The following is a 13,928-nucleotide window of genomic DNA, read 5'->3' as shown; positions in this document are numbered from 1 at the left end:
ATCACAGGAGGATGAGAGGATCTTCCTATATAGTCATCTTCACACTCTCAAAATTGTCCATTTCTTTATCTCAATGAATGCTGAGCAGTTTGGCATAACCACATAAGGTGAATGGTAGCTGCTTCTTTCTTGTCTTTTCTTAGAATCCCAGACTACTTTTAATAACCAGAATCAATGGCTAAAGTTAAAGAGAAAAAGGCTGGGTCTCAGTTCAGAAGGACTCCATTTACCCAGGTATGAGAGCAGGAGGCGTGTTTACAGGTAGCAGGCACACCACTCCTTCAGGCAGTTACAACTCTCTGTTGCCTCACACTCAGTGGCCCCACAGCAACAAACAAGCCACTTCTGAAACTCATCTTCATTCTTGTGCATCAGAAGGAACTGTCCCAGTAGAGTGTAAGCCTGGAGGGGAGGAAGGAGGATAGAAAAGGTGAGCAGAAGTCAGTTCAGTTGTGATCTTTCTTCAGGATGACAGACCAAGGCAGATGGGAGAGAATGGTGGCCCCTGAAACTCTAGTGGGTGAGGAAGGGTCAAGGATTTACCTCCAGTGAGGTGTAAGGTCAAGTTAAATGCCTGTCACTTGTCACTAGATGCAGGAGTATTTCACACCTGGGCTAAACCAGAAGCTGCCCTCACACTTCTGGGATCACCTGGAATCTGTCAATAGGCAGGTTTGGGCTCAGCAAGTCGCGGGTGGGGCCCGAGTGTCTGCATTGCCAAAACATTTCTAATATACTCCAGGGTGGCGCTCGACAAAAGATGTTTGTGCAGCAGGTAAGAACCTCACATACTTCTGATCTAGCAGAATCTTTCTGTGAAACACACACACACACACACACACACACACACACACACACACACACACACACACACACACACAAATACTTCCACTCCACCTCTTTGACCATTTCACACAGACAGGCTTTGACAGTTGTGTAGGGCGAAGGGACTGTCCTCCACAAACCAGGAAGTGGAACACTGGTGCTGGCCTTCACCTCCTGAATGCCAGTATTCCCTCAACGCCCCCCTGCACATTGTGACCCCATAGTCATATCCAGGTATTGCCAAAAGTCCCCTTGGGGACACAAATCCCTTCCTTTGAGAACCATGCATGCAGGACTGACAGAGGACGAGCATCTTAGATTGCTGCTCGTTTAGTTTATTTTTTGGGGGGCCACACCCAGCAACTTACTCCTGCTTTGTGCTCAGGCATCTCTCCTAGCGGTGCTCAGGGAACCATATGGGGTGCCAGGAACCAAACCCAGATCAGCTGTGTGCAAGGCAAGCACCCTTCCCTCTTCCTATCACTTTGACCCTGTAGATTTAGTTTTTAACAGATCTCCTCAGCCTGAAGTGAGAACCACAGAATTCAGATTCTACATCTTCTGAGGGTAGATCACAGGCCCTGTTCATTCCTGCAAACCGAATTTAGTGAATTCAATGTGAGAACAGGAGGAGAAATGTAAATTCCTCTTTTGTTCCGGAGTACAGAGCTCTGGAGGTGAACGTGGAAGGGCTGAAACATGCCCTTGCTCATCTTTCCCTTTTGAAAAATTTCTCGGGGTGAAAAGCTCACATAAAATAAAAATTAAGCACACCATGAGTCATAATTCTCTGGCACTCTTCAGTTTTCGACTTGCCCAACAACTTTTTATCATTTGTCACAAGACTACTGATGAGGCCACGTGGCAAATGGCCGTCCTCAGACCACTTGGTCACAGATTAGCCAAGCCACAAAATGGAGAAGCCTAGAGGGTTAAATCCTGCTAAATACTCATCCCTTAGGGGCTGGCTGGGGAACTCTCCAGCCTGCAAAGAACAGAACCATGTCCACGCCTCAGTTCTGGGCTCTCTCCAGAACACCCGCTGGGGTGTATTTACTTTCAGACACACAGAACAAAGCCAACTTCATCCTAACCAAAGGGAACATGTTTTCGTTTTTAAAGAGAAATTAAATAAAAGCTGTAGTGCAGTGGTGAAGTGTCCCCAAGTGTTGGAGTTTGGGTTTTTTTTTTATTTTTAGTCACGGTCCAGTTGTTGAAAAGGGAAAAGGCCAACATTTCATGGCCATTTTAAATTGCTACTTTACTTTAATCTTTTTTTTTTTTTAAGGCAGTGTTGTTGCTTAGCATGAGCTCATTGGGCTTTATCCGTGGCCTCCTTCTTATATGCCATGCCAACTTGTCCTGAGTTTTTTTAATTTAACATTTGAAAAATAAACCGCTGTTGAATGGAAATGGCCGCAGCTACTGCGGGCTGTGGGGGAGGCGGAGGTGACTGGTGCAGGGTCCCGAAGCCCAGCGTTGGCGCCAGAGGCAACGGTAAGGAGGGGCACAGGAAGTGGCGCTTCCACGACCCTTGATGGGCTCCAGACTTCCCCCGATGTGTCCATTCACCTAGTCCTCACATGGAGGAGCCTGCACCTCAGGAGCCACTAAGAACTTGCGAGGGTAAGAGCCACCCTGTTGTGGACTGGAGAGACAGTACAGTGGGCAGGGTGTTTGCCTTGCAGGCAGCTGATCCTGGTTCCCTCCCCTGCACCACATCTGAACCCCCAAGCACTGCTAGAAATGATCCCTGAGTGCTGAGCCAGGAGTGAGCCCTGAACTCTGCCAGTAGGGCCTCAGAACAAAAAATGTTAAAAAAGATTCACACGACTGATTTGGGAGTAGGGGGATTTTAGATGGAGCTGTGTTGGGCTCCTTGGGAGAGAGAGGCGGGTACACTGGTGATGGGTGTGGTTTTGGAATTATGTGCATGAGAACAGTTTAATAATATTATAAACCTCAGAATCTTAATCTATTAAAAAATTTAAATTAAGAGCTTAAAAATAAAAGTAATAAAGCACAGAGAGAGAGAGAGAGAGAGAGAGAGAGAGAGAGAGAGAGAGAGAGAGAGAGGTTCCTATTTTCCTCTGCCCGAATCTTGCCCATCCCAGCATCCACTGTTGGCAGAGGCAAATGGATGGCTTGGAACTTGGACCCTTTGCCACGTCCCTGACCTCACTGTTGACCTCAGCTGCTCAGGCTAGTGGATCCTCTATGTCCCCACCACACTCAGTCAACAGGCAGCTAGAGGACACGTGGCAGGTAGGGCCAGAGGCAAACTTTCCAGGAATGCCAGAGGAAGAAGGTAAAGAAAGATGCCAGGTTGCAATCTGACACTCCCTTCTCCACTTTCTCTCTGGCCTCACCCTGACACCTTCCAGCTGGTAGAGAGGCACCAGCTGGAGCCCTGCTGGAACCCTGAGTTTACCTCACGGTCATGCCTGAAACTGGCTGTCTCTCTTGGGCTCCAGATAGCGAGCCCCAGATCAAGGAGCAGAGAGATGGCTCTTCTCCCGCCTAGGAAAAGCACACTTTAAAAATCTGGCAGCTGGGAAGGTAACAGAAACACAGAAACTCTGAGCAGATGTTTCCACCTTCCACCCACCCAGACAGCAGCCACCTCAAAGTTGAAAATGTTCCTTTTGTCCCGCACACACAAGATGGTCGCTCAAGGGCAGACTCCCTTCCTCTGCAAGTTCAAACAATGAGGCTCATCCAAGGTACTTGTGCTAAGTAGGTCTGGTGCATTTGTTAGTCGGCTGTGTTCCTTTTTCAGACCTGGAAGTATCTGCACCAGGCCAGGTCTCTGCCTTGTCTGCCTGTGCTCAGATGGAAGCCAGGTCTCAGAGTTTCTCATCTGGACATTTTTGAATACATGTGAAAAGTGACTTTACATTTTTTGTCTCTGGACTCCAAAGAACTAGGTAGCCAGTTCTGGTTCATGCTAATCAAATTGTTCAGCCTTCACTATGACTCCAGGTGCTCAGTCTCCGCTCTCAAAAACTTCTCTGCTCTGACAACATTCCCAGCTTCTTAGCACCTCTAATGAATGCTCAAGATTTCATTGTGTGATGATCGACTTGGTTTTCCTCTCACTGGCCATTAAACCTTCACGGTTTAATAAAACCTTATTAGCTAATGATGACCTGGCAAGACCAGTAACTTTCAATCATTTCCCATTTCAAGCAAAAGGTTGACCCCTTTTTCTTTCTCCTCCATGTCTTTCTGGGATATATGTAGAATGTTAAACATTTACTTGTACATCTGAAATTCAGCTTCAACTAGGTATCCTTTATGTCACCTGGAGTCCTTTTCTAGGTGAATTCAATTACCCCTTTTTTCTTACCCAGATGTGAGGTAGGAAAGAGGAGGGCCTCCTGCTTCTCGCCCTGAATTTGCCATGCTTAAATTTTCCCTCTCTTACTTCAAGTTACTTGGAACAAGTCACTTGGCTATTTTATGCCTCAATTTTCCCATTGGTAAATTAAGATGAGACATTATGCCATATGAGATGTATTTCGAAGATCAATTAGTGCTTGAGATGAAACAAGCATTGTGTGTTACATAGTTCTTCTGTTATATCTAAGTCTCATTCTCATTCTTTCCAAGTGTCTTTGGAGGAGGAATAAGGAGGAAGAATTTAAGCTCAAGGATATAATTCTATAGTGTCTTCAAAGAGCAATGTGTTGAACTAACTTCTCTGGGATGGTAAACATATTTCTACGTTGGAGTAATTGCAGAGGCATCCCCAAGTAAGGTACGCACCCCACCAGCCCCAGGACTCTGAATACATTGAAATCCACTCATGCCTAGGCAGAGTTTTCTTAGGAGAGAAGGTATGCCAACATAGACCATCCTCTGTGGCAGGATTGCTTTGAAAGAACACTGAAGACAAACTGTGCCTCTGACACAAAGTGTGCAGGTTCTCAGGCCACATGTGGACTGAGTCAACAGTCCAACATCAGAGGAATTCAGTGAGGCCAGGGAGAAATCCTTTCTCTGTCTGCTAGGCGGAAACCTCCCACAGCAGGGTAGGAAAATACAGGCGCTCAGAGGATTTAGGACAGTGAAATGCCTCTATGATACTATGGTGTGTATGTTGTTACATACTCTCTAAAGCCACAGCGTATATAACACCAAAAGTGAACCCTATTATAAACTGTGGACTCTGGGAGATAAATATGGTTCTTGAGTTGTTAACAAATGCACCCTCTGGAGTGGGATGTTGCTACGGGGGAGGGTGTACGGGTATCAGGGGAGGGAATATATGGGAAATCCCCATGCCTTTTGTTCAATTTTGCTTCGAGCTAATACAGCTCTAAAAAAGAAATTGTGTGTATGTGTGTACACATGACCCTGCATTTTTTTTAATTTTCTACTTCTGAGACCCCCTTCTCTGGCAGGATCTGCCTGCCTTTGAGGCTATGATTGCTGACCTTGCATAGGGGCTGGTCCTCACCCAGAAGAACATCCTTATTTTAGAGTAAGCATATTGGGGTTTACTCCTGGACCCTCAGACAAGTCCACCCAGGCTCCAGATAATGCTACAGGGTATTACTCCCAGATCTTGGTATAAGACCTTTCCTGGCTGAGGTAGCTGCCAGGACCCTGACTTCCTGTGTGATGGTACAATCCATAGACCCTCATGTCCTTACTGGGGGGCCTTCCACCAAGCCACTAATGTCCCAGAGTTCTGCCACTGTTCCTCTGGACACAGTGCCCCTTCATCTCTTTTACAGACAGGAGGGGGCTTAGGGCAAAGGAGGAAGATGAAAGCACCAGTGCTGGGACCTGGAGCTAGTGATTCTGGGGAGGCCCAGAAATTAGAGTGGAATGTTATCCCAGAGGTGGGAACAGAAGAGGGGAGTCTCTCCAGGAACCTGCTACACACATGCTAACCCTGCCTGTTTTGCTAGTGAGTTCTCAGTTGCCTGAATGTCTTCCATTATTCATTTATCCCTTTGCGTTAGCTGGTGTGAAGTTCAGCAGAAGAATTCTTACCTCATAGATGCGAGGCCTGAGTTTGATTCCTGTCATCACAAAAACTAAAACAAACCAGAACAAAAATCTAGAATAGGTCAATGTATAGGATAAAAGCCATATCAATAATTGCCAGGGGCTGTAGGTGGGGAATGTGAAGGGCAGGGGGAATGTTTTGGAGTGAGAGTTCTACAGCTCATTCTGGGACTGCCTACACTCATTAAAGTTGCAGAATTATACCTTAAAAAGAGTGAAATTTATTGATGTGTGCAAATACCTTTCAAATGATGTATAAAGGAGCCAGGACAGAGCTCTGTGATAGAATATACTTTGACTGCTTTTTTCATGTCCCTTTCCTCTGTCTCATTGTTTGCAAATAGGAAGGCCATGGATTTTTGGGGTATTGATTTTATAGCCTGCGACTTTACTGTACAAGTCTATTGATTCTAAGAGTTTCTTAGTAGAGGTTTTAGGCTTCTCTAGATATAGTATCAGATCATCTGCGAATACTGAGAGTTTGATTTCTTCTTTTCCTACCTGGATGCCCTTAATATCTTTTTCTTGCCTAACAGCTATTGCAAGTATTTCCAGTACTATATTGAACAGCAGTGGTGAGAGTGGGCATCCTTGTTTTGTCCCTGATCTTAGAGGAAAGGCACTTAGCTTTTCCCCATTGAGAATAATACTTGCCATAGGTTTGTGGTAGATGGCTTTAACTATCTTTTTTTTTCTTTTTTGGGTCACACCTGGCGATGCACAGGGGTTACTCCTGGCTCTGCACTCAGGAATTACCCCTGGCCGTGCTCAGGGGACCATATGGGATGCTGGAATTTGAACCCGGGTCGACCACGTGCAACGCAAATGCCCTACCCGCTGTGCTATCTCTCCAGCCCCGGCTTTGACTATCTTGAGGAAAGTTCCTCCAAAACCCATTTTGGTGAGAATTTTCATCATGAATGGATGTTGGATCTTGTCAAATGCTTTCTCTGCATCTATTGATATGATCATATGTTTTTTATCTTTACTTTTGTTGATATGATTGATTTCTGAATGTTAAACCATTCTTGCATCCCCAGGATGAATCCCACTTGGTCATGGTGTATGATCTTTTTGATGAATTGTTGGATTCTATTTGCTAATATTTTGTTGAGGATCTTCACATCAGTATTCATCAGGGATATTGGTGTATAGTTTTCTTTTTTGTGGTGTCTTTGTTTGATTTTTGTATTAGGGAGATATGTGCCTCATAGAAACTGTTTGGGAGGGTTTCTGTTTTTTCAATTTCCTGGAAAAGTTTAAGGAGAACTGGCAACAGGTCCTCTTTAAATGTTTGGAAGAATTCTCCAGTGAATCCATCTGGACCTGGGCTTTTGTTTTTGGGGAGACTTTTGATTACAGTTTCTATTTCCTTGATATTAATGGGTCTATTCGTGCTCCAGAAAATCAAGTACCTTGAAATCAGCTTAAATAAAGAAGTAAAGGACCTCTACAAAGAAAACTATAAAACACTACTCCATGAAATAAAAGAAGACATGAGGAAATGGAAACATATCCCCTGCTCATGGATAGGGAGAATCACATTGTCAAAATGGCAATACTACCCAAAGCATTATACAGATTCAACGTGATCCCTATAAAAATACCCATGAAATTCTTTAAAGAAATGGATCAAGCAATCCTGAAATTCATATGGAACAACAAATGCCCACGGATAGTTAAAACAATTCTTGGGAAAAAAGATGATGGGAGGCATCACCCTCCCCAACCTTAAACTTTACTACAAAGCAGTAACAATTAAAACAGCATGGTATTGGAACAAAGGCAGAGCCGCAGACCAGTGGAACAGGGTGGAATATTCCTACACACAACCTCAAATGTATGATCATCTAATATTTAATAAGGGAGCAAGAAATGTGAAATGGAACAAGGAAAGTCTCTTCAACAAATGGTGCTGGCATAACTAGACAACCACATGCAAAAGAATGGGCTTAGACCTCGATCTGACACCATGCACAAAAACCAGATCAAAATGGATTAAAGACCTCAACATCAGACCACAATCCATAAGGTACATCAAAGACAAGTTTGGCAAAACCCTCCATGATATTGAAGCTACAGGTATCTTCAAAGATGACATGCAACTGACCAACCAAGTGGAAACAGAGATAAACAAATGGGACTATATTAAACTAAGAAGCATCTGCACCGCAAAAGATACAGTGACCAAAATACAAAGACAATCTACAGAATGGGAAAGGATATTCACCCAATACCCATCCGATAAGGGGTTGATATCAAGGGTATATAAAGCACTGGTTGAACTCTACAAGAAGAAAACATCCAACCCTATCAGAAAATGGGGCAAAGAAATGACCAGAAACTTTCTCAAAGAAGAAATTCAAATGGCCAAAAGGCACATGAAAAAATGCTCTTCATCACTAATCATCAGGGAGATGCAGATCAAAACAACTATGAGATACCACCTCACACCACAGAGATTGGCACACATCCAAAAGAACAAAAGCAACCACTGTTGGAGAGGATGTGGAGAGGGAGAGAAAGGGACCCTTCTACACTGGTGGTGGGAATGCCAACTGGTTCAGCACTTCTGGAAATAATATGGGCGGTTCTCAAAAAATTAGAAATGGAGCTTCCATTTGGTCCAACAATACCACTTCAGGGAATATATCCCGGAGAAATAAAGAAGTATAGTTGAAATGACATCTGCACTTATATGTTCATAGGGGCACTGTTTACAATAGCCAGAATCTGGAAAAAACCCAAGTGCCTGAGAACAGATGACTGGTTAAAGAAACTTTGGTACATCTATACAATGGAATACTATGCAGCTGTTAGAAAAGATGAAGTCATGTACTTTGCATATAAGTGATCAACATGGAAAGTATCATGCTAAGTGAAATGAGTCAGAAAGAGAGGGACAGACATAGGAAGATTGCACTCATCTGTAGAATATAAAATAACAGAGTAGGAGACAAACACCCAAGAACAGTAGTATATAATACAAGGAGGTTGGCTCCATGGCTTGGAAGCTGGCCTCACATGCTGGGGTAAAGGCAGCCCGGATAGAGAAGAGGACACCTAGTAAAATGTAGTTAGAGATCCATCGTGGGAAGGGAGATGCGTGCTGAAAGTAGACTAGAGACTGAACACGATGGCCACTCAATAACCCTATTGCAAACCACAACACCCAAAAGGAGAGAGAGAGAACAAAATGGAATACCCTGCCACAGAGGTGGGGTGGGGTGGGGGTGGGGGGACGGGATTGGAGGGTGGGAAGGATACTGGGTTCATTGGTGGTGGAGAATGGACACTGGTGGAGGGATGGGTTCTCAAACATTGTATGAAGGAAACACAAGCATGAAGATGGGTAAATTTGTAACTGTACCCTCTCGGTGACTCACTAATTAAGAAAATAAATAAATTTTTTTAAAAAAGAATATACTTTGTTTAAGTCCTGGGTTCTAAATAAACACTAAATACTAAATATATCCGTACACAATCTCACACAAATCATGCACATCACTGAACAACAAACCTTACAATTTGGAGTATTAAAAGCAAAAATAATGGTAGAAGCTATAACAGTGGTTTCCTCTGGAAGCAGCAGATGTCATTGACTAGAAAGATGTCCTGGAATTTGTGGGCCACAGGGATATATATATATATACATATATATATGCACACACATATGTATATATGTAAGTATATATATATATATATGTTGAGCTGAACCACTCTCATCAATGTAGTTATGTTAAATGACAATAAAAATAAGAGGGCCAATCATTCTTTTTTTTAAAAAGGCATTTTAATTTAAAATGTCTCCCTTAATCAGATTTGCCTACTTCACCACCTGTTTGGGAGTGATCCTGTCTTCTTTATCTGAGAGGAAAGAGTCAAATCAAACTCAGTCGTGGAGTGCCAGCTTCCTAATACTTACTCTCGGATATTAAATTGCCTTGTAGATTGAGGTGATATTCAGAATATTTAACAACTGGAACAGAGGAGTGTGTCAATCAGAAAACCATAGACCCAGGACTTCAGAAGTCCCTGGAAATAGCAGTACATGGTGCTGGTGCAAACGGAATTGATTATTCGCCATAGAGTATGGCGGTTCCCACTGTAACCTGTCCTACCCAGCAGTGTAGACTGTCTTTAAAAATGAAGGAGAGTGTTTGGGTTGTCTCTCATTCTTTCTGAATTTCTTTGCACTTCTCTGTGTTTCCCTTATTTGTGTTCTCTCTGGGAGCATTTCCCATTCTCCTACACAGTTTTCTAATAGCACCACAACAATGATGACATAGAAAAGAATATTCAGATTCCATGGGAAATACTTGAAGCAGAGAGTGACATCTCAGAACCACTCATATTCCCAGATTCAGGTGCAGACTCCAAGCTGCTGATACTCCATCTGCCATTGCCAGGCTGGTGCCCTCATGGGGACAGTTGAATCCCCCAGTCTCTGCATGCTCTCTAACTGATCCGTCCCGCCGCCTCCGCTACTCACTCACTTCAGCTTACTCCTGAGTGTTGAAAGATCAAGTGAATCATGCCCAGCCCAGCTGTTCTGTGTGGAAGTGATTCTATTTGTCCATCATCTACTGGACCTGGAGGCAGCCCAAGCATGTGGGTCAGTAGCTCTGCAGCACTGAAGTATGTGGCATCCTGCCAAGTGTCAGCTCCATTCTCTGATGGCCACTTAACAGGGATATGTGGTGGCAGCTGCCACCTGACAGAACTGGGAAAAAGAGAGGTTAGGAAGAGAAATTGTGTGTGTGTGTATTACCTTGTTGAAGCCTTTGGTGATCAAATTGACTGCAAGCTCTTGACTGACCCCATCTATCCAGTCAACATCCTTTTCTCCAATGGGTTCAGAGAGGAAGGCTCTCAGCCTGGGGGACATGTTATCCATTTTCTGCAACAACAAAAAGAAAAAGGATGAGGAGATGGCTGGCTGCTCACAGTGTGAGAAGACTTTGGGGAACACCCTCGTTCTACCCAAGGACTGTGGGCAGCAGATGTCTGGCTTCCTTCCATAATCTAATATTTAGTGGGGACTTTGGGGTGCCAGGTGTGGTGTCCTGCACTGCCTCCCAGATGGATGGTCAAAAAAGCTATAAAGATCACCTCGAGTAAGTCTGCTAAATCCCAAAGGGGTGTTTTTAAAAACTGATATCTGGGATAGTGCCTTTACAATTTTTCTCACCCCCCATGTTTAAAGAAATACCCTGCTTCTCTTAGCTAATGAACCTACACTTTTGCTTAATCATGGAGACATTATCACATTTTTATCTTAATTTTGAATACATTCTATAATGATTGTTTGTCTGTAGGTAAAGGACAACTCCAATTGGCTCAGCTATTAGACAATCTCTTAGAGGCAAGAGCAGGCCTGGCACAGCACAGTCAGGAGTAGAAACCCAGTCTCTGATTCTTTCAGCTTTGCCCCCTGGTATGAGGCTTTAGTCTAGGTTGGTTTTCCAGGTGGTGGTAAAATTATGGCTTTAGGACTCATTTCCCAGCAACCATCCCAAGAGGAGGTTGGTACCATGTCTCTAAGGAGTTCCTCACACAGCAGTAAGTCTCAAGTCTATACCGGATCACCAGTGTTAAATCTAAGAACAGGAATTAGCTCTTTCTATTCATGCAAATTATGAGATCCATCATAGCTACCAGAACAAAACAGATTATTATCCAGAGAATGTAAGATACATAGTTAAAGCAGTAACTTAATGTCCCCTGACGGACCAACCATTTGGTGAAACAAGATCCATCATTCTGCTTCTTCTACCAACCCCTTTCCCTTAAAGGATGAGGCCCTGAGATTTGTGCAGATGCTGGAATCAGATTTGAGTTCAAATTTTTGTAGCTACCCATAATCTGGATACTTATGAACTGAATTCTCAACACAGACAATGATGCCAAGAAAATCAAACCCAACCCAGTATGTCTGAAATAATAATTTCCAGAAGGTTAAGTTTGGAGAAGAGAAGAGAATGGGAAATAAACTCAGTTGTCATTGGCCAAGAGAATGTGTGCTATAAAGTATGGAGGACTCCTGTGTTGGTGGTAAAGCTGGTTCCATGGTCAACACTATGGTAGGCTCCAACTCTAGGTTTGGGTGTATCTCCCTGTCCATCACCTTCTCAATGTCTGAAGTTATGAGATTTATGCCTTCCCAAAGAGAGGTTATGAGATTTATGCCTTCCCAAAGAGAGGTTCTATTTTATTTAGCACCATTATCTGGCTGCTCACAGTGTGAGATTTTGGGAACACCCTCGTTCTACCCAAGGACTGTGGGTAGAGACTTGTAGATACAAGTTCAAGGATAGTCCTAAGCCATGAGAGTATCAGGCCATTGTGAGCTGTGCTCTCTGGCAGCTCAAGTTCTGTAAGAATTGAATTTGTTTATTCTGTAAAAATCTATGGGCTAGTAGCTCAAAATGGAGAGCTTAAGTCATATCCTTGAGTTGATGGACTCTATGTCTTGCCCACTGCCTTGCTTCTTGTATTAGTGGCATCATCTTTCATTCCTGGGAGACATCTCAAATTTTCTTCTTGCCACTCAGCTGTATCTTCATGGAACAATTCAGTGGTTTCTTTATCCTTAAGTCAAGATTCTTAGAAGATATCTCTAAACTCAAGGCATCAATTTTCTCAGGACCAAAATGTTCCTCTTCTAAATCATCTGCTTCATTGCCTGGACTCTAACTTTATGTAGATAAATCAGCTTTTCAACTCAGAAATACTTATTAATATCTAGCAACTTTAAATTGCAGGCCACAGTCAGAGAAGCAAAACATTATTTTTATGCTCTAATTATAAATGGGCCACTTATGCCCTCAACAGGACCTGAGTTCTGCCAGAGGTAGGCAAAATCCTGAAGATGTTATTATTGTTTTGTCTGGGGCCATACCTAATAGTGCTCAGGGGTTATCTCCTAGCTCTGTGCTCAGGGATCACCACTGGCAGGGCTCAGAGACCCTTATATAGTGCCATGATTAAACCCAGGTCAGCCATATGCAAGTTCCCTACCCTCTTTACTAACTCTCTGCCCTTAAATCTTGATTCTTTTCTACTATATCTCTAAACATCACGTTGTGTCAGCATAATGTCTGTACCCTGTAGTAAGTCAGCCCTCCAGAACCAGTTATTCTGCTACTCAAGTCTTCACCTCTTCTTTGTTCAAGCAAAGATGGTCAAACACCCTTGCTGCTCTCAAAATGAACATGACTTCCTAATAAATCCACGGTTATGATTTGCTCATTGTATCACTGGCTTCCTGGTTCTAAACTCTGCAGGTTTTGGCAGTTTGTGATGCAAGTAACAGAAAATATAGGTCTAGTGGGCTTCCACAGAAAGGAAGACTTATGAATACAGGTCATCCAAGAGCCCAGAGGTGAGAGGTGAATCAGATGTGGTTTGACCCAAGCTCCAGCCTGATTTCCCTGCATCTCTCCTGATTCAATATCCCTTTATAGTTTTGTTCAGTCCTCAATTTAAGTCCCTTATGGAAATAAATGGACTACAGCAAGATCAAACCTTATTTTGGCAAACCACAGCACCAGGAGAAAACACAGAGAAATGCATAAAATTAGTTTTCCCTAGAAATTACCAAACAAATGCCATCTCTGACCTGATTATCATCCACCAGGTTTAAGGCATTTACTGTGATCGGTTGTGCATGTCCCACCTTTAGTTCAGAAAGTGAATCAGTTATTCTCCATAGCCATGCCGCCAGACCCTGCACCAGGCTGCTTCATTTGGGGCAACCCAGAGGAGGTGGGTGAGTTTCTCTCCCTGTCCCAAGGACCCAGCCTGGAAGCCAAAAACCTCCAGAACTCAACTGCCACCATGCTCACAGCAACTCTCCACACACTCAGGCCGAGCCTCACCCAGAGGGAATCCACAAAAACCCCAGGTATGCAGGACTTGTGACTGAAAACTTCAGGTTCAAGGGAACCAGGAATGGGTGACCTCTTCCATCTCCCCCGTTTCTGGCAACTTGGCAGTCACACCCACAAGCCACCTCTGGCTGGTACCAGATAATCTCATACCTCACACCAATTATATTCCAAGCATAGCACACCACATTTGAT

General features: G+C 43.6%; 1 protein-coding gene across 1 annotated transcript; it reads right to left on the bottom strand.

Moving 5' to 3' along the window:
* Positions 1-255: 255 nt before the first annotated feature.
* BANF2 (BANF family member 2) lies at positions 256-10,741 on the bottom strand. Its single transcript, XM_004614401.1, has 2 exons — positions 10,616-10,741; positions 256-402 (listed from the first exon to the last, which is right to left on the bottom strand). Exons 1-2 carry the CDS (start codon positions 10,739-10,741, stop codon positions 256-258), a joined length of 273 nt encoding a protein of 90 aa, XP_004614458.1.
* Between the last annotated feature and the right edge of the window lie 3,187 nt (positions 10,742-13,928).

The sequence above is a fragment of the Sorex araneus genome, chromosome 3 (genome assembly GCF_027595985.1).
Source record: "Sorex araneus isolate mSorAra2 chromosome 3, mSorAra2.pri, whole genome shotgun sequence".
Classification (NCBI taxonomy): Eukaryota; Metazoa; Chordata; class Mammalia; order Eulipotyphla; family Soricidae; genus Sorex; species Sorex araneus.
The sequence above is the reverse complement of the archived record's forward strand: the minus strand, read 5'-3'. Positions and strand labels throughout refer to the sequence as shown.

Excerpts from the sequence above, each read along its gene's own strand:
- BANF2 (XM_004614401.1), bottom strand. The coding sequence starts at position 10,741 with ATGGATAACATGTCCCCCAGGCTGAGAGCCTTCCTCTCTGAACCCATT. Across the intron at positions 403-10,615 it reads TCACCAAAGGCTTCAACAAG|GCTTACACTCTACTGGGACA; the intron begins GTAATACACACA and ends CCTCCCCTCCAG.